The sequence below is a fragment of the Protopterus annectens genome, chromosome 8.part1 (genome assembly GCF_019279795.1).
Source record: "Protopterus annectens isolate FY-2018-M chromosome 8.part1, PAN1.0, whole genome shotgun sequence".
NCBI lineage: Eukaryota > Metazoa > Chordata > Ceratodontiformes > Protopteridae > Protopterus > Protopterus annectens.
The window spans coordinates 443,365,897-443,388,970 of record NC_056742.1 but is presented as its reverse complement, the minus strand read 5'-3'; the positions used below and the strand labels follow the sequence as shown (position 1 = coordinate 443,388,970).

Sequence of the window (23,074 nt, the reverse complement as noted above, 5' to 3'; positions counted from 1 at the left end):
TAGTCCAGTTTTATTAAGGAACCATCTCAATAAAATGCAAGTAAAACAGGCATTTATAATGAAATGACCAGGGAGTTCCAAGAATTATGGAAACTCCCAAAACCAAGGATATTCCAATAAATGAAAATGACTATTTGAGACTGTTCCCCCTCCTACCCTGACACCCCCTTTTGTTTTCAGTAAGTCTGAATCCATTGTTCTCTTGGGAACAGGTAGTTTCAGAGAGTTGGATTCTGAACATCATTAATTAAGGTTACAGATGGCAGTGGAAAGAAATTCTTCCTTTCCAGGGTAATTCCTCATTCTCCAGACCAGACTCTCTTACTTCCATCTGTCATTCCTCACATACTGTCTTGGGGAGTGATGAAACTAGTTCCCCCCCTTCCCAGGTGCAAAAGAGGTTTTATTCAAGGATGTTTTTAGCATAAAAGAAAGAAAATGCTTGGCAACCATTTCTGGATCTTTCTTTACTAAATTGGTGATATTGCCCAACTTCAGAATGTCACTTCACAACCTGTTATCTCCTCTTCCTCTTTCAAGTTTCCTGGTGACACCAGATTTAAAAGATGCTTATCGTATCCTTATTCAACCAGATTTCAGATGTTTAAGGTTCTGTGTGCCTGTATCACATCAGTTCTCTGTCTTACCCTTTGGACTATCCTTTGCACCAAGAGTATTCTCAGTGTCTAGCTGCAGTTACATTTCATTGCAGGCTACAGGGTATGCATATTTTTAAATATTTAAACAACTTTATCTTTGTAGAGTCTTTTTCTAAGTATTCGGAGTCTCTGTCTTGGTTGAGAGATCTCTTACAAACGCTGGGATTCCAAGAAAACATTCAGAAGTCTTTCTTGACTCCTCCTCACAAGATTGTTTCAAACATCAAAATTCAAAGAGCTTTTCTTCCACAGGAAAAAAGAGATCTATGTTTAGATATATTTCTAGGGATTTCCACTCTGACTTTGGTCACGGCAAGGAACTATCTCAGGATTTTGGGTCTCATGGCTTCTGTGATTCTTATGATACCCCTGGCAAGACTCCACATGAGAAAGATACAGTGGTATCTGAATTCTCTTTGGTCTCAGGGGGTTTGTCAGAGAAAGGTTGCTTGGTGGATCTAAGAGATATCCCTAAATCCAGGTTTTCCCCTCTCACTCCATGTTCCAAAGCCTTCAGTCACAACAGTTGGAATTTGCTTAGGGAGCAGTTTCAAGAGGGATAAAAGTGCAGGGTGCATGGGACACCAAAGACGGAGACAAGCGCATAAATATAAAAGAGGTGCTTGGCCTTATCAAGGCACCGAACTCTACATCATCTTTTGTCCACAGGACTTCTCCAAGTTGTTAGACAATCAGCAAGCAAAGAGAGGAACCAAGTTGTACCATCTTCGCAGGTCAGCCATGTTAGTTTGGGATATAACTTCATGTAACAGTCTCAAGTTGCTGCATCCTGCATTCTGTCAGAGCATAATTGTGTGGCAGACAAGCTGAGTAAGACAAGGAAAGACCATTACAAATGGAAATTAGATCAGGGGGTCTTGCAAGATTTGATCTATCTGTAGGGATTTCCTTAAGTAGACGTGTTTGCCTCCTGTCTGAACAATTAGCTGACAAGATACTGTCCCAGGACTCTCTTACTAGAAGGCCTGGAAAACAGATTTCTTTTCTTTTCTATGGCAGGGATGTTCCTGCATATTTTCCACTCACTTCACTAATATCCAGGGTACTTATGAAGATTAAGAAGGAATCTCCCAAGCTCATTATGATGACTCCTTTCTGGGTCAGGCACTTGTGGTTTTCCAGTCTTTTGGAAATGGCCAGGGGCAATTACCACAAGTTTCCTCAGACTGGATCTGCTCACACAAAAGAACAAGTGTGTTTGATACACCCTGACACCTATCCACTTCAGTTGACTGCCTGGATGATGGTGTTTTAATTCCTTTAAAATGTCTCTTTATTTAGGACATTCAGCAGGTACTAATGGAGGCAATAAAATCATATATTAGTGAATGGAAAAGGGTTTCTAGTTGGTGTGAATAATGTGAATGGCACCCATTCAGGGTTAGTAGTTCTCTGGTTTTACTATATTTTTGAAAGTTCCTATCCTCTGTCAAAGTTTTTTTTTTTTGGCCATTTCAGCTGGTCTGCCCATGGATCTTCCTCTTCCAGTGCAGTCTAATGTCAAAATCTTTTTGAAAGGGTGGCCCCTGCTCGGGATCTTATTTGTATTGTAGAATCTAAAACTTGCTGGATTTGAGCCAGCAAACCTGGCTGACATGAGGTTCTTCATACAGGAAACGGTTTTACTGATTGCAGTGACCTCTTCAAGAAGAATATCTAAGTTGCAAGCTCTTATAGTTAGTCAACCCTACCTTGTTTTCCACAGGGAGAGGGTTTTGTTGAGAACTAATCCTTATTTATGCCTAAAGTGGTATCCAAGTTTATTTTTAACCGAACTGTCCTTCTCCCCATTTCCTTTCCTGAACGCAGAGATGAGGGAGAAAGGAAACTCTACCTTTGTCCACAGACAACTCCAGTGCTATCTTAACAGATCTAAATCTTTCAGATCATTTGCTCATTTCTTGTGAAGTTAAGTGGAATGGATAACCTATATCAAAACAGAACATTTCCAAATGATTGTCTAAAGTTGTTAACTTTTGTTGTAGGTACCACAACCAAACAATTTCTGAAAGGATCATGACCCACTCTACCATGGTCTTGGCTTCATCTATGGCTTTTTGGAAAAGGTCTGCAAGGACCTTTCTCTTGGACTTTTCTTCTGCTTCCCACATGTAGTAAGTTATGATAGGTCTACTCATATAATGAATGCTGCTGCAGCAGTGATAAATATGTTGGACATTGTACGGGTGTGTAAGTAAAGTTACCACAACAGTGGATTTTGGAATGATCATTGCTACAGTAGCTGCCTCCTCCCTCCATTCCCCTTGCTTTTTCATGTGTTTATGGCAGAGTTTGATTATTTATTTATTTTTGTTAGCATTTTCCTTTTAGGGCTCAGCCTCCCTCTCTCTGCTGGCGGTAAAGATCTGAAGGGCTTCCCATCCAAACTTGTCTTTATTCAGTTCTGCTTGAGCTGCCTGACAGTTTGGTCGCATAGAAGGTGCCCTTAAGCCTTAGAAGCTGGCCGTCTGTTATACCCATGGGTGGATATAACTCAGTTAAGGCTACTGCAGCAGTGATCATTCGAGCCTTCACTGTTATAGTAATTTACTTCTACACAACTGTACTTTCTGTCTGGGCAGGCTGCCAATTTCTAGACCATGCTACCATTTTGCGACTCCCATCTGTTTTAATTTTCTTGTCTTTGTCTCACATTTGTCCTGTGGGACATAGTTTATCTGGCCTTGCTGAAGCTCAGATGCTGTATAGTGATAGGATTCCCACCCCTTAACCCCCCCCCCCAAAAAACACATTACTGACCCTGTTAAAAAAATGAATCCAATCAGACTGACAGCCTGTAGTATGAAACCATGATCTCTAACATCCATCAGAGAGGTAATATTCAGGAGTTCCACTGGTGTGCCACACAGCTTTTCACAAGCTTCCCTGCCATGGAAGTGTTCCAAGTTCTGTTTCAATGTAAATGTATTATTTTCTAAAGATTATAGTTAATAATGAAATGTGACAAACACTGTACTGCTGCTTACATTTAATGCTGCTTTTTCCCTTGTTTTTACTCTCCTTATAGGTGTTTAGCCATGGAAAAGCAAATGGCGAACCAACATGGGCTCTTCTTTTTACGGTATTGATGGCAGAATGTGGAATACTTATAGCTTCCCTGGACATGGTTGCACCTATCCTATCAATGTAAGGAACATGCACTTATTAGAAAGAAGCTGATGTTTAATATACAGTGTCTTAACTGAAGACTGTAATGAAAAGTTGTTTTAGGTAATATCTGTGAAAATCAAGTTCTAGAAAAGTGTTCTAAGGCTTAATGCTGAGAAATATTTTGTGAAATTTAATAGTTTGGAATCCTGTTGAGTAAGCGGATTGTAACAGACTATTTCAGTCTAGGACAGGTCACTGGAAGACCGATAACATAAATTGACATTGTACACAGTGCAAGATTTACATAATATCCAAGCTAATCTTTTTTGATATGTATATGGATTGAGATAGTTGCCATATTGAACACCCAGTCATTGAAACATAAAAGCATGTACCAGGGGCTTTATTTCTGTCGTCATATTTTGACAGGAGATGATGCCCACGTATTTATTTACTTTTGTTTTCACATTTGTTAACCAGATAAGTAAAATGGTCTGAAGACCTTTCTGAGGCATAACCCAGGTCATGAAACAGACAGTTCAGTAATATAGGAAGGCAAGGCATTTGTATTAGAGTAAGGCAGAGAAGTACAAGAATTTTACAGCAGAGTAAAAAATTACGGCATTAAAGGTACAATATTTAAAAAAAAAGTCTGTATACAAGTCAGCAATATTTACATAAAACTGTGGTATAAATTAAGTAGAAGTGGTAGTGAATGAAGATTAAGGAAAAATAGATGGACTGTGCGAAAAGAAAAAGGGGCTGAATCACAATTGTAATGCCTTTAGAATATGGTAAGGTGTAGCGCAGTGTGAAAATGTAATTATTTAATAGTCATTACTTATTGTAATAATTATTTAATAATTAACACCACTGCCTAACTCTCTCCAAAGCGAAATGGCTTCCAGTGTGTGAGAGCCAACCTCCTACTAGGATCACTAATTAACAAATCCTGTTCTTCTGAGACATCCTCCCCTCTCACTCTTGTAATCTTTTTACATGCCCCCCTCGTACAATCTCAGGGGTATCTGTCAATCTCGGCCAACCCTACTAACTCCAAAAACGAAATTTTATTTACACTGACCTTGTATCATGCATCCTCACACCTAAGCTATGGGATTCCAATCCTGTGTTATGACCCCTGCAACTTTCTCACACCCCTTTATCCCTGTTTCATCATTCCTTATCTCATCTTATTCCCTTCCTGCCTCTCATTCAACCTTCTTCTCATTGTATCTCTCTCATATTTCAGCTTTCTACTCCTTTTCCCTCTGCATGCCTCCCTGACCTTTTCTCTCTTCTCTCCATGGTATATGTTCCTGCAGCTATTCTCATTTGCCTCTTCTAATGTCTTCATACCTCTCTGTATGATGATATGCTGCTATCCCTGTAGCATAAGCCATCTCCGTCATTATAGTTACATCTTATCCATAAAGCTCTGCTAAGCATAATTCTGTTTTTCCATCCATTTTTTGATATTGTAAACTGCTTCTTGAACTAAATGTTGTGGCATTTTCTTATGTGTAGGAGGATTTAAAGTTTAAGAAGTGAAAAGGGAGTTAGACGTCTAAGGGTGGCAATAACAGAATTATTAGTCTTTGTATAGAGTGGAAATTTAGAGTGAGAGTCGATTGTAGAAAAATAATTAAGTACTAGGGTGAGTTAAGAAAAACATAAAATTAGTGGCAAGAACAGAGCTATACGTCACTTCAGAGTATGGAAGATATAGGAACTAGTGAACGTTCCATAGAAGAGTTACTAGAGAAAGAGAGAGAGGAAGGGGTAGGAATGGTTGGCGGATGTAAAGTAGTAAATCGAATACATCTGAGAAATGAGAAAGGGTTACCTTATGGAAATAGGGAAGGGGATGAATGAGTGGGTAATCAAATGACTGACAGAAGGCAATGCAGAGGAAAAGCTAAGATCTGATGTTGCCTTTCCATCTGTCCTTAACTGATGAGATCTATTGGATCCGTACTGATCCAACTACAGCAGCTCTGGACTTTTTGGACTTGAGTCAGGCTCCTCCTCTACCCGTAATTCCTTTCCATCAACTGAATACTCTAAATATCTTTCGGCACTCGGCTCCTCCTCTACCCATAATTCCCCTCCGTCATCTGAATACTCTGTTTGCCACTTTAATGCTATAGATGTGGTCTCCTTGGCTTAGTGCTGTTGACAGATAAGTGATGTTATTTAAACGTGCATTGGGTAGTCGTTAGGCTTGTAACTAGTGCATAGTATTTTTTCCTTTACCTCTTTCAAGGTTTTCAGCTTCTTCTTTCGATCTTTAACTGTTGTGACAGAGCCCCTAGCTACCTAAAACCCCAGGTGGACTTTAAGGAAGGATATTCCTGAGCACAATTGAACCAAAGGAAGTTGTACCTCTCAAGGCCAGATCTAATTTGTATAATGAGTGACAAAAGTATGAGGGCTTGCTGCACAAATATCATCCATGGAAAACCTGGATAGAAATACTGAAGAAGTTGCCATGGACCTAGCTGAATAGCCTCTTACAGGTTTCGTTAAGATAAGAACCAATTTGTTATAGATAAAAGAAATACAATCAGTCATCTGGCTAAAGTTACTTTTGCAAGTGGTTTGCCCAATTTCAGATGTGCAAAGGAAGCAAACAATTGGTCTGTCTTTCTGATTTATTTTGTTCTATGTAGATAAAAATATAATTGTCTGTGAACATCCAATAAATGCAACCTATATTCATCTTTGTTTGCAAATTTGGGAAAGAATACTGCAAATTAATGGACTGATTGATATTTGATTCTGACACCACCTTGGGAAGGAAAGATGCATTGATTCATAATGTAACTCTGTCCTTGTGAGAAATCAAGTAGGGAGTTTTTGAAGACAAAGCTTTGGATTTCTGAAATTTTTGTAGCTGAAGTAATGGCTACTAAAAAGGCAGTTTTCCAGGTAAGAAACTTGGTCACATTTAGCTGCTGGTTGAAAGGAGGACTATATTAATGCCTGCAGTACCACGTTCAGATACCATGGTGGAGTTGGATCTTTAAATGGTGATTTCAAAAGAACAGTGCCTGTAAAGAATGTTTTGCAATGTTTAGCAGACGCTACTGAAGAACCTTCAAATCCAATATGAAGATCAGATATTGCTGCTAAGTTAATCTTCATGGTAGACGAGCTCGCCCCTTCTTTAAAGAGTAAAGCTAAAAATTCAAGTACGTTATGTATCCGAGCCGAGAAAAGATCATTGTAATTTTGTTGTGCCCAGTAAGCACATCTTTTCCATTTACTTGAATAGAGTTTTTGTGTTGAGTGTTTATGGGAAGATAAAAGGATATGGTGGATAGGGGAAGAGAACATGGGTTGTCTGGCTGTGAATGGAATTGGAGAAACCAGGCTGTAAGCTTGGGGTTTGAGATGTCTGGGTGAATCATGTCTGTTGGGTGGTGAGACAGGTAGTTTGGAATCAGATCAAAAATCCAAGGTTGGTAAAGAAGAGGCCGTAGGAAGGGAAACCAAACCTGTCAAGGCCAGTAAGATGCAGTGTGGATGCCTTTACTCTTCAACCTGGCAGCTTTCTGCAGAAATTTCAGAAATAATGAAACTGGCAGCCAGGCATAAAGCAGACCAGGAGGCGAATCGTGAAGTAGAGCCATCCCTTGGTGAGTCCCTCTGTGGAGAAGATTAGGGCAAAGCATCTGTTGCTTGGGGGAGAAGCAAAAAGATCACAGCAAAGCTGGTCCCATCGATGAAAGATCATTTCTGTCACTTTCTTGTTGAGAGACCAATCATGAGGTAGAAGAATGGCCCTGCTCAACTTGTCACATTGGACTCCCCGGAATGTGTATTGCTGTGAGAAAGCGGTTGGAAGAGATTGCCCATTGCCATGCTCTGTGTGTTTCTCGACACAATTGGTATGATTTCATCCCTCCTTGTTTGCTGATGTACTAAACTACTAACATAGTCTGTCTGAACAGGAATTGTCCCTGAAGGGAGAACATTCTCGAGGGCCTGCAATGCTAAGAGCACCGCTTTCATCTCTAGGACATGGTTATGCAAGTTGACCTCTTCTGGGGATCAAGTGCCTTGGACTGTTTTCTCCAGAAAGTTCTACCCCACCCCAACTGGGAAGTGTCCGTGGTCACTATGGCCTTGGGCTGAGGGAGAATGAATGGGAAGGCCTTGTAGAACCTGATTTGATTGATTCCACAACCCGAGATCCCTCATGCCTGAGTGATTCTTATTTGTTTTGACATGCACTTCTAAAGAACTTACTATAGTCCTCCAGTATCTCACATATTCTAAATGCCTCTGAGTGAGTTTATTTTTCAAGTGAATTACTGGAAGAAATCTCATGTACTAAAGCAGAAACTTGAACTTCTGTTTGCTGAACAGCTACAAGGTTGTCCCAGCTGGATAATCATAATTTCTGGTTGATTTTCACCTGCTTTCTTCACATTTCATTTTTGCTGCATCCAGGCAGTGTAATATATAAATATATATATATATATATATAGATATATATATATATATATATATATATATATATATATATATATATATATATATATATATATATATATATATATATATATATATATATAGATATATATAGATATATATAGATATATAGATATAGATATATATAGATATATATAGATATAGATATATATATTTTTTTAAAGAACAACTCTGTGTACATTTCAGCGGTGCATTCATTATTATACCTGCTCACCGATAGTTGAGAAGAAGCTAGAGATGAAGAAATGAGTCCAACTGGGCATTCCTAGATTTGGAGAGGGCATATGACAAGGTGATAAGAAACTTGATAGTCCTTCAATGGTTTGAAGTCCCAGAAACCTTGGTAGAATTAGTGCAGACTATGCACAAGGGCCCAGGGACACAAGTACAAACAGTGGTTAGACTCACAACATGGTTTACAGTGGAGTGGGTGTGCATCAGGGTTCATCTCTGAGCCAACTGCTCTTCATACTGGTGATAAGACTACATCTGCATACAGGTTGGAGGGAGGCGATCAACAAAGCTGACAATGTGGCATTACAGACGGACTGAGAACAAGGACTTTAGCAAATGATATGGAAATGAAAGGCAAAAATGAAGGCAGATGGGATGAAGCTAAGTACAGATGAGACCGTTGTAATGGCAGCTAATGAGAGAAATCAAAAGGAGCTGAACAATGAATTAGAAATGAAAATAGTTGACCAAGTTTAACAGTTTCAGGTGTCTGGGCAGGGTGGGTAAGGAGAGTGGAGGTCTGAAAGAGGAGGTAGAATCAGAGGGGCTGCAGCCACCTGGTACAGAATGTCTGGTATTGTGTGACAGAAGGATGCCAAAAAAGCTGAAAAGTAAGGTGTGACCAGTACTACTGTATGGTACAGAAACCTGGGCAGTGAAGTCAGAGCAGCTGAGAAGGCTGGAGGGAATGATGATGAAGTGCCTAGGACAGGTGGTAGCCTGCACAGTGTGGGACAGATGGAGAAATAGACATCCAGTCAGAAGCCCGAATAGCACCAGATGTTGAGAAGGTCCTAGAGAACAGATTATGGTGGTTCAGGCACTTGTGCTGGAAAGCAGAAGACAACCTGGTGAAGAAGGCAAGAGGAAACGAGTGTCCTGCAAAGAGATGGATTGTGAGAGAGAACCTATGACAGTCCGGCATGGCCATCCAGGAAAGTAGGAGAGTGGCATAGACTCAAGAGAAATGGCGTCCGATAAAGTGGCACCCTGACCCCATATGGATAATGGGGGGGGGAGTAGTTGATGATTTCAGTGACGCATCATTCAGAGCTCACTAAGCCATGATACTGTGCATCTTCCCTTCTTAAAATGCTGCCTTCCCTTAAAATGGTAAAAAGTAAATATTTGCATACAGCAGTTTGTGTGCAGTTGGTTGGTTTTCAGTTAAATCTGTTGCATCTGTATTTCCTCATCTGTTCAATGTCATTTCCCACTTGGTATAAAATGTCCCCATATCCTAACGTCATAAAGCCCTCTGACACTGCTTTAACCCACTATCCCTTGGTGACTGCACTTTACTCCATCTCTCCTTGCTGATTAATACAGCATACTTCCTGTGACTTTTGATGTGTACCTCTTGTTCCTTTTCATCTGGTGTTTCACCTTTGTGCTGGGTTGCCTTCACATTGGTTTCTCGCACACCTTGAACGTTAATTTGTTGATCGTCTTTGCATTTTTACACTTCTCTTGGAATTCCATTCTTAACTCCTGGTGGTGCTTTGCAGTTTTAAATGTTACCCATCCTCTTACCAGTTGCATTTCTGTTCTTACTCCCGCCACTACCTTTTATCATTTCTCCAGAGCTCCCATTATACAAACCCACCACATTTGGACAAGTTTGTTATTGTAAACCACTTCTGTCAGTGCTAGAATTTCTTCCTATACCTTAGTCATTTGTATTGTCCTTCCTTTACATGTCAGATTTTATCTTCAGTAGGTGTTATAGCTCATTTGTTAAAGCCTTACCTGGGGATCATCAGCAGGCCCACCTGTATGTAAACCTGCGTATTCTCTGCCTCCCGTTTCTGTCTCACTTTTACTAAATCCTCGTTATTCTTACTCTTCCAAGTTCATGGGTACCCTTCCTGTCTTCCGTCTCTTGCACCAGCCTTGCTGTCTTCTGACCTTCCTCTTATCCCTCTTTTTTTCTCTTATTTGACCTTAGATAATTTTATTCGTACAAGTCCCTTAATACTCCCTATTCCAACAACTTCCACTTCACTAATCTTAGTCAGTCAGTACATTCTCTGTCTCTCGTATGCTAACAAGTTGGGGTGGAGTTTGTGATGAGGTTGCTAGCAATATGCCCGCAAAACACAGTGGCTGCAGCTACAAATAGCTGGTTGTCAAGAAAGCTGATTTTGGCTTTCTTTCAGAAGCCAACAAAACATACTGAAGTGCATTGCTTTACTTGAGCACTTGTCTTCAGTGCAGTATCAGCATTCATTTCTGAATGCTGATACTGCAGTCCTGCAACATCAGGACTTGCTGATCACACCCCCTAATACCTACACCCAGGGAGGGGGGTTCTGACTGGTGCTGTCTCATTGCATCTTGCAGGGAAGGGCAAATGTAAATAAAGTGAAGTAAAACAAAGGATGATTTATAGCACTGAAGCACTTTGTATGTGTAGAACTTTTTTCCCTTTGACTATTTGTAGCTGCGGCTGCCCTGTGTTGTATGCCTTTTACCTGCAACCTCATCCCACAGCATTGCTTTTGGGGTAGATTATCTTTCAGCTGTAATCCTGTTGAAGTCTCCATTACCTCCAACCCCATTTAAAGAAGACAGTCAGAACCCATCTGTGCCTGTTCTCCCCTTTTCTTATTCTTGATAGCTGCTATCATCTTCCCTTGTCCAATAACTCTAGTTGACCCAATGCTTCCCACTTTCTGGAAAAGGAAGTTATTGGCAAACATTTCCTTGCACTACTCATGGAAACTGTACTACCATACGATTTCCTATAGGAATTTGTGAATATTTGTCTTATCTACTTTAATTTGCTTACCTTCATCGCCTGTTTTGACTTGATTACCTCTCCCTGGGTCTCTTTCTTTTGATCCTCCATTTGCCAGACCAAGTGCTTCATTTCAACATACGTCTTGCCCCACTGCTTAGCTGCCCTTCTAAGCAGCTTTTTCCTTTATCTTTTGAGTCTTTCCTCCAGTTGCCTTTGTCATATTTACACCAGCTTATCTTCCCTGCTTTTCTTTGCAGTTGTAATAAGTCCTGTCCAGAAACAGTCGTCTTACGATGTTCATCATTAGACCACTGCTGAAGTAGCCTTAACTTATATGGGTTATATGTTGCATAGAAAATAACAGCCAGTGAGCTTCCAGAGCTTAAGGGCATATTGCACACACCCAAACCATTATCAGCTCAATTGGAGCAGAATAAATTCAGTGGTTTAGATACTTGAATTTTTATGTGAAATTAAGTTAAAGCTAGGAGATGTGCTTTTATGGACTTTTTTTGTGAAATCCAACTTATTTTTGTGGAAAAATGTTGTTAAAACTAAGTTTTTCTTTGTTTTTCCTAACTAAAATTTGTGATAATTTACTTTTTGGGGGCTAGGGCAAATGTTCGCTTTAGTGGAAAAATTTACTTTGACAGCTATTGCTGACAGTCTTACAGGGCTTCGGGCATTCAGGCATCATTTTTGGTTTCACAGTAGAGCAGCTTATGGGTTTCTCAGATCTTCTGTCTTCCAACCAAAAAGAAGAAAATTTCCAGACAGCATTTGCCCTTTCAGCAAGCTCTAAATTTGCCTCAGCCATAGGTGGGCAACTCTGCTGTGGCCATTTCTGGTTCCTCCAAGCATACATCTTTTAACCTAGACTCCGTCAGGTGTAGTCCTTTCAGCCACCATGTAATAAATCATAATGGTCTGACATCCTCTGTGGCTGTTGGGAGTGCGCTGGCAGGCATAGGTGAACCACAGTTGGCCTCTGAAGAAGATAGGAATGCCTCTGTGCCTTAGCAGTACTGGGGATCCATGTCTTCAGGGATGGTTTGCCTGATAGGAGTCTGCTTCTGAAGAAATTCCTGCCAAAAAGAAGCAGCAAGTTAAACACTTATCTTCCCGTTTTTGTGCTGCGTTGGACTGGAGGGATTTATTGGGCTTAGCTCAGGTTTAGTTCAGCCTTTTGACCCTTCCATTTCTGGCATTACTGGTAAGAGGGAGGGCATCTTCATTTTTTGTATTTTCCCAGTATGCTAAACAAGGAAAGGATTTTGGGGGGACATCTGCTTTCTCTCTTCAGGTTAATGATTCTGATGAGTGTTTCTTTCCAGTCCCTTAGCAGAATTTTCTTTTTCTAAACCCATATCCAGAATGAATCAGTTATTTCAATGGGTACATGATATTCCCTTGTCCATGGGGGAAATGGTTTATTACAACTGAATTTTTCCTGAACCCTGTCTTGTTCTTCCAGAATTGGAGGATATTTATTGCTTACCTGTAACTTGCCTGTTGCCTCCAAAAAAAGCATGTAGTTTGAATAAATTCCTCAAGTCATAGATTTTTTTTATTTTCAAATCCCAGGTCTGACCTTGCAGTGATATGGAAAATCCTGCTACTACTAAACAATTTGGTAAATGCTAATACCTCCACTGTGATGAAGATGGTAAAGCCTTTGTTTACATTTGTGGAAACAGTGCATACTTTTGATGCACTTATTTTTAGAAGTATTTGACAAGCTCATATGTTAGTTTATGCTTGCTTCATGTGAGAATGAGGAGCATTGTAGCAACCTTTTCTTCTTTTGAAGAAAATCTTCTGTGATTATTTATTTTTATTTTTTTATTTATTTATATTTGTTGACCAGGAGTGTCCGACTGGATGTTGGTCCATTTTCAGCAGAGGCCCGGGGAGAAAAGCTCCACAGTTAAAATAGACAGTAGTTACTTTGGATTACATAGCATTAACAATTTACATAGCAATTACTTACAACATATTTACAGATGAAGAACATAGTACATCAGTAGACAACTATAATCTTTATCTGTGAAGTACATAACAGACATTAACAAATGTTACAATAAGAAGTTCTTGCTGTATAATAAGTACTAGGCTTATGAGCATCTGAGCTTGCTATAATCAAGGTAGTTAGTGGAGTGGAAAGAAAGGTAGTGGTTGGATGGGGTGGGTGATATTAGAGTGGGAGTTGCAAGGCATAGCCAGCATGTTTTTAGGTGTGCTTTTAGTAAAGTTTTGAAGTGGGTGCATGATGGTATGGAGGTAATTGTGGGTGGGAGGGAGTTCCATAATTTGGTTATGGTGTAAGAGAATAGTGCTTCACCAGCAGAGTTATTGGTTTTAGTGATCTGCAAGTGATTTTTGTTGCTGGATCTTAGTGGTCTGGTGGTGCGATAGGGTTGGAGAAGATTCTGGAGGGATGGGACATTTAGTGGATGGTTTACTAGTTTGTGGGCGAGTGAGAGTTGATACCATTGAAGGAGGTGAGGGAGTTCAAGCCAGCACAGCTCAGCAAGTGAGAGACAGTGGTGACTACGGTAGGATGCCCCTGTGGCGATTTTGTTGTAGCAGATCTCTAGCTTGTTTAGATCGCATTGCCTTAGGTTGGTATATATTGGAGAGGCATAAAGTAGGGTGGAGATAAGGTGGGAATTTGCTATTGAAATTTTTACTGCTTTGGTGAGAAGTTGCTTATTTTTGTATAACGCTCCTAGTTTTTTGTGGACTTTTTTTATGGTCATGGATATGTGAATGTCAAATTTTAGTTTGTCTATTTCCACTCCTAGCAATTTGGTGTGTTCATTTGGGTATATAGTGGTGTTTATTAGTAATATGTCTCAGGTGACTAAATACATTCTGAAGTCTGCTTATGATTCAGCTGATGCCTTTTCCAGAGCAGCTGCTACTGGAATTGTAAGAAGGTTACATATACAACTTTTACCCGAGGATGTTAAAGCTGACATTTTGAAAGCATTCTCAGCTAGACAGGTTGAGTTCATGAAAAATTGTGATGAGAGACTGAAACTGGTTTGGGGGATTACTTGGATTTTTCTAACTTCCTTCATCAAGTCTTTTAGAGGTTTTACACCTATCTCTGCACCCTTTTGCAAAAATGTACATGAAAGCAGAAACAGCAAACCAGTGACAAGCAGATATTGCAAGACAATGGCAATGTGACTGTGAAAAGGAAGTGGGATCCCTCTCTAAATAAGGACAGTCCAGCAAGTCTGCATAACATCCTGCAGGGTGCCCCACCCCTTCTTCCCCTAGGATCCCTTTCTAAATAAGGACAGTCCAGCAAGTCTGCATAACATCCTGCAGGGTGCCCCACCCCTTCTTCCCCTAGGATCCCTTTCTAAATAAGGACAGTCCAGCAAGTCTGCATAACATCCTGCAGGGTGCCCCACTCCTTCTTCCCCTAGGATCCCTCTCTAAATAAGCACAGTCCAGCAAGTCTGCATAAGATCCTGCAGGGTGCCCCACCCCTTCTTCCCCTAGGATCCCTAGGATCCCTTTCTAAATAAGGACAGTCCAGCAAGTCTGCATAACATCCTGCAGGGTGCCCCACCCCTTCTTCCCCTAGGATCCCTTTCTAAATAAGGACAGTCCAGCAAGTCTGCATAACATCCTGCAGGGTGCCCCACCCCTTCTTCCCCTAGGATCCCTCTCTAAATAAGGACAGTCCAGCAAGTCTGCATACCATCCTGCAGGGTGCCCCACCCCTTCTTCCCCTAGGATCCCTTTCTAAATAAGGACAGTTCAGCAAGTCTGCATAACATCCTGCATAACATCCTGCAGGGTGCCCCACCCCTTCTTCCCCTAGGATCCCTCTCTAAATAAGGACAGGTTCAGCAAGTCTGCATAACATCCTGCAGGGTGCTCCACCCCTTCTTCCCCACAAGCTGTCTCATTTTGGCAAGAGATGATCTCAGACGTAAGGGTTCTCAGAATGGCAGTGGTAATCCTTCTTTCTCCTCTTTTCAGGAAGTTTTCCTCATCCACCATATCAAACTTTTTTCTCCTCCTGTCATTCAGCACCTGCTGATTCACAGGGTGATAGAAGCTCTCTGTTTCTTCTGATTTTTATTCAAGAATGTTTCTAGTAGCAAAATAAACTCTCTGACTACTGTTGGATGTTTCTTTTCTAAACTGGTTTGTAAAAGTCCAAATGGACCTGTTACCTCTCCATTCCCCTTTTGTTTATTACTATCTGCAGATTTAAATGATGCTTTTCATTATATTCCTGTAGCCTCTGATGTGAAAAATTATCAAGATTTTTTGTGTCTGTTACACTTTCAGATGTTCTTTATATGGATCTCTACTGCAGTAGCCATAAGTTAATATGGGTTATATCCTGTTAAGGATATAATGGCAGGCCATCTTTCACACAGTCAGCTTGTACAGAGTTGACAAAAAGGTTTGGGCTCCAAGCCCTTCAGAGCTTTCCTGCTGCTGTAGAGTGCACCTCTGTAGGCTTTCAAAGATTAACTGTGTGATAGTGCTGTTCCATTGCTGGGCAAGTAAGTTCACATTATGGGGAAAAATACTTTTTCTTAGAAGAAAGTTTAATTTACTTTTGAGAGATGGATAAATGTATTGAAGTGCATCTGATTGTGGTATTTTTCATTCAGTCCTCAACCAGTGGATTTTGGATTCAACCTCAGTCACTTTTAAAGACTTTGGCTCTGTAGCTTGAGCTCCTTACCTTACCCATAATCCTCTTGTATAGCTTCAATTCCATCCAGTCTCATTTGCTGTGTTTCTGTATGGATGCGGTCTACCATAGCTTGGGTGTTGGATGTTTAAGGTAAGTGTAGTTTTTTTTTTTTTTTTTTGTATTTTAATAGCTTCTTAAACAGTTCTATTTTTTCTTACCTCCTGTATTTTTTTTTCCTCTGTCTCTATATATGTACACACACACGGCTATTTTTCTTTTTTTTTTTCTCTGCTGTTCCTTACAGGCCTCATACCTTGCTTGCTTTCCCCTCTTATAGCTGGTGCTACCTGTCAAGGGTATGTCTCTGTTGCTGTTTAGTATTTTTATCCCTTTGTGTACCACTGCTGGTGGTCTGTCTTCTTTCTTTTTTAAATGGCCTTTTCCAGTATGACTGACAAGCTTACTGGTTTCAAACAATTTTCCTTCTGTGGGCATATCCCAAATTCAGATGCCCAGCAGGACTGCATTTATTGTCTTGGATCAGCCCTCCTTGAGCTGGAATCTGAAATCTGCACAGGTTTTAATCATCGGTTGCTGGTTGAGTGCCATAACAAGCTAGTGCTCAATGAATTGTTACTTTCAATGACTTCATCTGGAGCTCTTCCTCCTAAAAAACCTGAGAAGACTAAGGAGGATTCATCATCCAAAGTCAAGGAGTCTAGGAAGCAATCCCCGATTGTTTTCCTTCCTTCGTTTCAGGTGCGTCTCCACCCGAAAAAGTTTCCAAGCCCTTGGATCTGTCTGGTTCCTCTGATCCAAAGCGGTCCAAATCACTGATCCAGTTCTACTCTAGTTTCACTGTGGAGCCGATACCCTCTAGGATACCTTTCCTTTCTTACAGGAGACCTGTCAGAGGTCTTCCAGGCCACCCTCAACCTTTTTATTCCTCAGGTCAGCAAGGAACCTAACTGAAACAGATGTGGACAGGATGATAAAGGTTTTTCGAGCCCAGATTCAGTTAGGGTATTAACTGTTTGTCTCCCATTGGACAAATGAGCTGCCACTAGCCCAAACCCAATTATTGACTCCTACTCTGAACTGACCTGTAGTTTTCGAGCCATCAGACCTGAGTACTCCTAAGTTTGTCTCAGATCTGAATGCTTGACCTTCATTGACTCTGACTACATTTTGTACCCGTAGCATCAGCTCTGGTTCCTTGAGGTTGGGTTTGACTCTGATGTTCTCAGAGCTGTCCCTTCCTCTTGGGGCCTTAGCAATAGCAAAAAGGTCATACATATGGTGTTCAGACCAGCAAGAATTCGGAACTTACTCCAGTTTCTTTTTGGTGCCAGATAGAAACAGGGACCCAAGACCTATCTTGAATCTCAGCAATTTGAATAAATACATCAAACACGAAGTTCCGAATGGTCACGATTCAGTCCATGATACTACTGTTGTGTAAGGACAATTAGATGTGCTCAGTAGATCTCCAGGATGCATACTATCGCATCAAAATAGGCAGGTGTTCAGGAGAATACCTGTGCTTTTAACTGGGAGCCAGTTATTACCAATTTGGGGTTCTGCCCTTTGGCCTCACCACATCCTGCAGGGTGTTCAAGTGAATGACAGTGATTGCAGCTCTTTTGGGACTACTGGGATTCTGGGTGTTTCCATTGCTCAATGACGGACTTCTCTGTGCTTCCACTAAGTTTCTACTTATTCAAGCCAGGGACTACTTGCTCCAAATATGTCCTCAACTGGGGATCACAGTGAACTACACCAAGTCTCAGTTGTTCCCCATTCGAGTCCTGAAGTTTTTGGTGCTCTTCTGGATTCAGTGACGCAGATTGCAAGCTTACAAGAGTAAACACCTTACAAAGTCATGCGTCCCTCATCTTCTCTCTTCCATCTCTGCCAGCAAGGTTGGTATTACAGCTCCCTGGATCTGTGGCAGCTTCTGTAATTTTAGTACTTCTAGCAAGGTACTATATGAGAGTACTGCAATGGACGCTTGCAGTCCAGTGGTCAAAAAGATGACACCCCTGTCTGCATCAATTATGAATTACTAAGATTTGCAGGGAACATGCAGCCTGATGGATCACCACAAAGGAAGTTTCTCAGGGTTGCCCTGTTATCCTTCCACCACCCACAGGAAGTGAGAGAAGTCTTAATAGTGCTACAGGTGTTTCATTATGCTCTCCCTGTAGGGATAATTGCCATCCAGGCAGACAACCTATCAGTAGTCTGGTACATCAACAAACAGAGGCTCAGAGTTTGGCAGTGAGCGATCTCTTCCAGTCACTTTCTTTTGGCAGTGCATATCCTGGGGAAGTCCACCATGCTAACAGACAAACTGAACAGATCCGTCTTACTCCCTCACGAGTGGTCTCTTAACCCTTTGCTGTCAAACAATTTTTTGTCAGTGGAGCCAGCCATTCTGCGGTCTGTTTTCCCTCTCAACTCCAAGTGCAGTAGGTGCTCACTCTGATCCCCCAGATGGGGAGTCACTGAGAGACGTTTTAACTCGAGTGTCCCCCTGAGCTCCTATATGCATTTCCTTCTACACCTCTAATTCTCACATTTCTTCAGAAAGCATCTTAGCAGAAGAACATGGCCTCAGCAAGTATGATTTCATTTCCTGTGGCCTCATCTGGTGTCCCCCCAAGGTGGATTATAACCCCATAACTGACACGTCACACAAAATAAGAGTTTGCTTTAAAAAAAAAATGTATGATATACTCCAGTTATTGTGGGATTTGAATCTCACCTCCACCCCAAATCTAAAATGTGACTGGGTTTTAATATTCATCTTGTATATTTATGTTCATATGTATGCAGCAGTATGAATTCATGTAGGTGTAGCATGAGTCTATACTGTTTAATTATTCATACTGGGTTTACTCCTGGTTACAGGGCAAGTTCTGTTTTGCATTGTACTGGTCAACATACTAGACCTGCTTCCTCTGTAATTCACCTTCTACTCAGTCTCTGGAGGTATTTGGCTCTGTCACCATTGATGATTCCACTCTAGTATTAGATATGGCTCCTTGGTCACCCCTGTACCATCCCTCACCTGGTGTGTGTTAACGTAATTGTTGTGTCCAGCTCCAGCACCTGTGCTGATGAGGACTTTGACCCACAACACCCTCCATCCTGTGTTGAATTGAAGTAATGTCTGATGTACAGTGTAACCAGACCATGCAACGACATTGTAACCTAATTTGTGTATACCTGTGCAGCTTCAGAGAAGCTGCATATGTCTTGTCCATGTGTCCCTGTCCCTTTATAGTTATGGTCAGGGGGGTGTTGCTGTGCCTGCGTTATCCTCTTAGGCACCAGTATTTTCTTCCGTTTTTGCTGTGGTATGTGGGGCAAGTCCTGATGCTGACATTTTTATTTATTTGTTTTACATTTGTTTACCAAGAAAGTCCAATTGGGATAAGACCCATTTTCAGCGGAGGCCCGTGGAGAAAACTCCACATTTAGAAATTATACAAAACTTGTACAAGAAATGTACAAAAAATATACAAGAAATACAGTACACCAGAAATTACATTCTGAGCAAGTATAGCTGACATTTGTATTATAAAATCTGATACAATTCCTTATTGAAGTGTAGACATTGTACTTTAACAAAGTAAGCTGATGAAGGGTTTGTAGGGAGGAAATTGGATAGAAAAGGATGAAGTTAGAGATTATCTAGACATGAGAGAGAGCACAGATTATGAGGTGGCCAGGGAAGAAGAAAAAGAACGACTAGAAACTATTAAATCTAATTAGCCTGGAGTAGTACAGAAACAAAGCCAGGTGTCATTATGGTAATTTTTAAGAATCTTTGTGAATTGGTTGGTATTTGTATTGGTTCTGATGCTGTGAGGTAGTAAATTCCACTTATTGCTACATGATGAGAAAGTAGCAAGTCCCCTGCAGTATTAGCGGGTTTGGATACTTGTGGTAGAGATTTATTTGTTGAGCAAAGACTTCGATTTGTGGTATGGGGTTGGAGAATATTTAGAAGGGCAGGGTTTTTTCAGGTTGATGTACTTGTTTGTGTGCTAAGGTGAATTGGTTATAGGATAGAAGTTGTGGGAGTTTTAACTAGGAGAGTTTTAAGGAGCGACAGTGGTGGGGTATGATGTGGGCAGTCAGTTGGAAATTTAGCTATTTTATTGTAGCATGTGTCTACCTTAATTAAATCTGTCTTGTTAAGGTTGTTGAGAATTGGGGAAGCATACAGAAGTGTTGATAGAAGATGGATTCTGGTAATGGCAACCCTAGAGGTGTGTGTTAGAGGCATTTTATTTCTGTAGAGAGTACACAATGTTTTGTGAACGTTTTTAATTTTGTGCTATATGTAGGTCAAATCTTAGGTCATCTGTTATTACTCTTAGTAGTTTTGTTTGTGAATCGGTATTAATTTTAATATTATTCTTAGCTGTAATGTAGAAGGTGCTAAGGAGGGGACCTTGTGATGTTGGAAGACCATGAGTTTTTTTTTATTGTGGCTGAGTATGAGCTGATGGTTAGAGAGCCATAGCTTGGTATCTGAGAATGATTTTTGGGTTATATCATGGAGGTGTTGCATGTTATTAGTGGCACATATAAGTGTTGTGTCATCTGCATATTGTATAGTTGAAGCCAGTGAGGTAACACTATGGAGGTTGTTTGTAAAAATAGTGGAGTAGTAGCCCAAGAATTGAGCCTTGAGGTACTCCTGGTGTTATGGGAAGAGAGGAGGCATAGGAAATTAACCCATTTTACAGATTGTTGGCAGTCCTATAGATAGCTTTGGAATCATTGAAGTGCAGAGGGGCTGAGGTTCAATTTAGTGTGCGTTTATAATAGGGGTGGGAGACCACATCAAAGGCCTTGGACATGTCTAGAAAGACAGCAGAGACTATTTTACCATTGTTTGAGTTGGTTAATGGCATTGGTGAACCTGAGGAGTTCCAATATGAGCTAAATGGTCAGTAAAGTCACAATAAAAAAAAAATAACCCCACTTAAAGCAGCAATGCATAAGCAGAGTTCAGTTTGTTGCCATCACCAGGGTGATGAGCATAACCCTTTAAATATATACCCGTATAAATAGTGGCATATCTTACTGCTTATAACAAATAATTAGCACATATGCCGAGAATCCTTGGATTTCTACACGAAAAAAAACGTTTAACAGAAGTTACACGGAGGGCATTTCTTGGTGGTGATCACCTTGTTTACACAAGATCATGTGGAGCAGTATGGCATGGCACAGAGAACAACCAGCTTGATGGCGTTGTACAGGGGAGTATTGCAGTGACCCTCCATCTGTCTCAAAGCACTGGATGAGTGCCAAGAGCATAAGAAAGGCACTTTCAGTGTTCCTTATCTTGGCATGTGCAGCATCTTATGACAATTCTGCAGAAGTCTTGGGTTGATGGATAGAAGTCATTAGCCAGCACGTCAGGACTGTATTCAACATCAGCCAATCAGCTGTGCAGTGGCTAGTTGAAAAGTTTTCAGGGAGGAAGGTTGGGATAATGGATACATGCACATAATATTATACAGCCACTAGCTCTAACATTACTGATAGTTTGAATGCAGCTTTGAGCTGTAATGACTGTGTCAGCTGCATGCTATATTTCTCTGTAGAGTATTTGGTTAAGGTAGTGCATACATGATTAGGAAACGTGACATCAGCTTGAATCTGATAACTCATGTTAATTTGCTTGTGCAGTTGTATTTGCATCTGTTTATATGGTCATGTTGCATACACTGTGTAATACACATGGCAGGTTAGTGCACTCCTGTGCAGCAGGGTTCTTTGAATCACAACCTGTCTTTGAATCACAACCTGTAACACCACAGACTGCTTAAACCAGCACTGCCTAGTGCAGGGTTCTTTGAATCAGAACCTGTAACAACACAGACTGCTTAAACCAGCACTGCATAGTGCAGGATTCTTAGAATCACAACCTGTAACACCACAGACTGCTTAAACCAGCACTGCATCGTATGCACATTCTTGAATATCACCCATAGTGTTTATACCGTGCTGTTTTATCACCCATAGTGTTTGTACCATGCTGTTTTATCACCCATAGTGTTTGTACCATGCTGTTTTATCACCCATAATGTTTGTACCTTGCTGTTTTATTACCGATAGTGTTTGTACCATGCTGTTTTAAGAGTGAAGTTTCTCTCTCTCTTCATTGTCAGTGTGCAGAATTTAATACTGGTTTAGTTTGATGTATGGATGATAAACCTACTGTAAATTTAATTATTTTTCATTCTTTGCTGAAACTTCTGCAATATTTTCTTGTTGCATTGCTGCATGATTGTCATAATATTATAATGTGAATGCAGAGAGTGGCAGGATAGCATCTTATGCTGAATGAATATTATTTCTTGTCACTGCAGGGAGATAAGTTTACTGTGTCCTCCTGCACAGCAGATATCTCTCCTAAAGAAGACAATCAAAGCTGCTTAATCCCCTTCTGAATGTGTGCCCTGATTGAACCTTCAGTGTTCTATCAGGCTTGTAGCAAAACCCTGAAACAACCTGCAAACCAAATGAAAATGTTGGCCTCAGTTATGTGTGTGCAGGGGGCTCTAACAATGACCTGAATGATCCAGGACTTATTAGTGACCCAGACCAGGCATCTGCACGTGCGTGTATGTGTAAATGGGAGGAAGCTTGATCTACAATTATACTGACAAGTGGAAGTGCCTGGGTTCCTATCCATGCCTTCACTAAATATTACACGTAGGACAACATTTGTTTGCTAGGGAAGATTTTGCTAGAGTAGTCTTTCAGGAAATGTTGCCTGTGGACTTCTTCCATGTCTTATTGTATGTAATTTATTTTACGAGTGAGTGAGCTAAACCTCTAAAGACATTTTTTTTAATTATGACACAGGTACAATAAAATAAAAAGTATACAGGTATATTCACAACAGTGGTTATAGGATAAACCTTAAAACACAAATTACTTCCATAGCTTTATATGGTTTAAAAAAAGGCAATACGAATGCCCATGTTTAATAACTGAAGTGAGAGAAATTATGAAATTAGCATGTGTGTTGTGTAAGTTCTTGCTGTGATTGCTGGTATTGAGCCCTATTTCTGCATCTCTGTATTGCCTCCCTGTTTC

At 40.6% G+C, this 23,074-nt stretch overlaps 1 protein-coding gene across 4 annotated transcripts in view; it reads left to right on the top strand.

The window, feature by feature from the left end:
- Window positions 1–23,074, top strand: part of LOC122810396 (solute carrier family 12 member 4-like) — a 2,349,234-nt gene that overhangs the window by 1,374,051 nt on the left and 952,109 nt on the right. For all 4 annotated transcript variants that reach the window (XM_044081998.1, XM_044081999.1, XM_044082001.1 and 1 more), the window contains exon 13: window positions 3,709–3,827. In XM_044081998.1, the coding sequence (XP_043937933.1) occupies window positions 3,709–3,827 (119 nt within the window). The remainder of the gene's footprint in view (window positions 1–3,708; window positions 3,828–23,074) is intronic.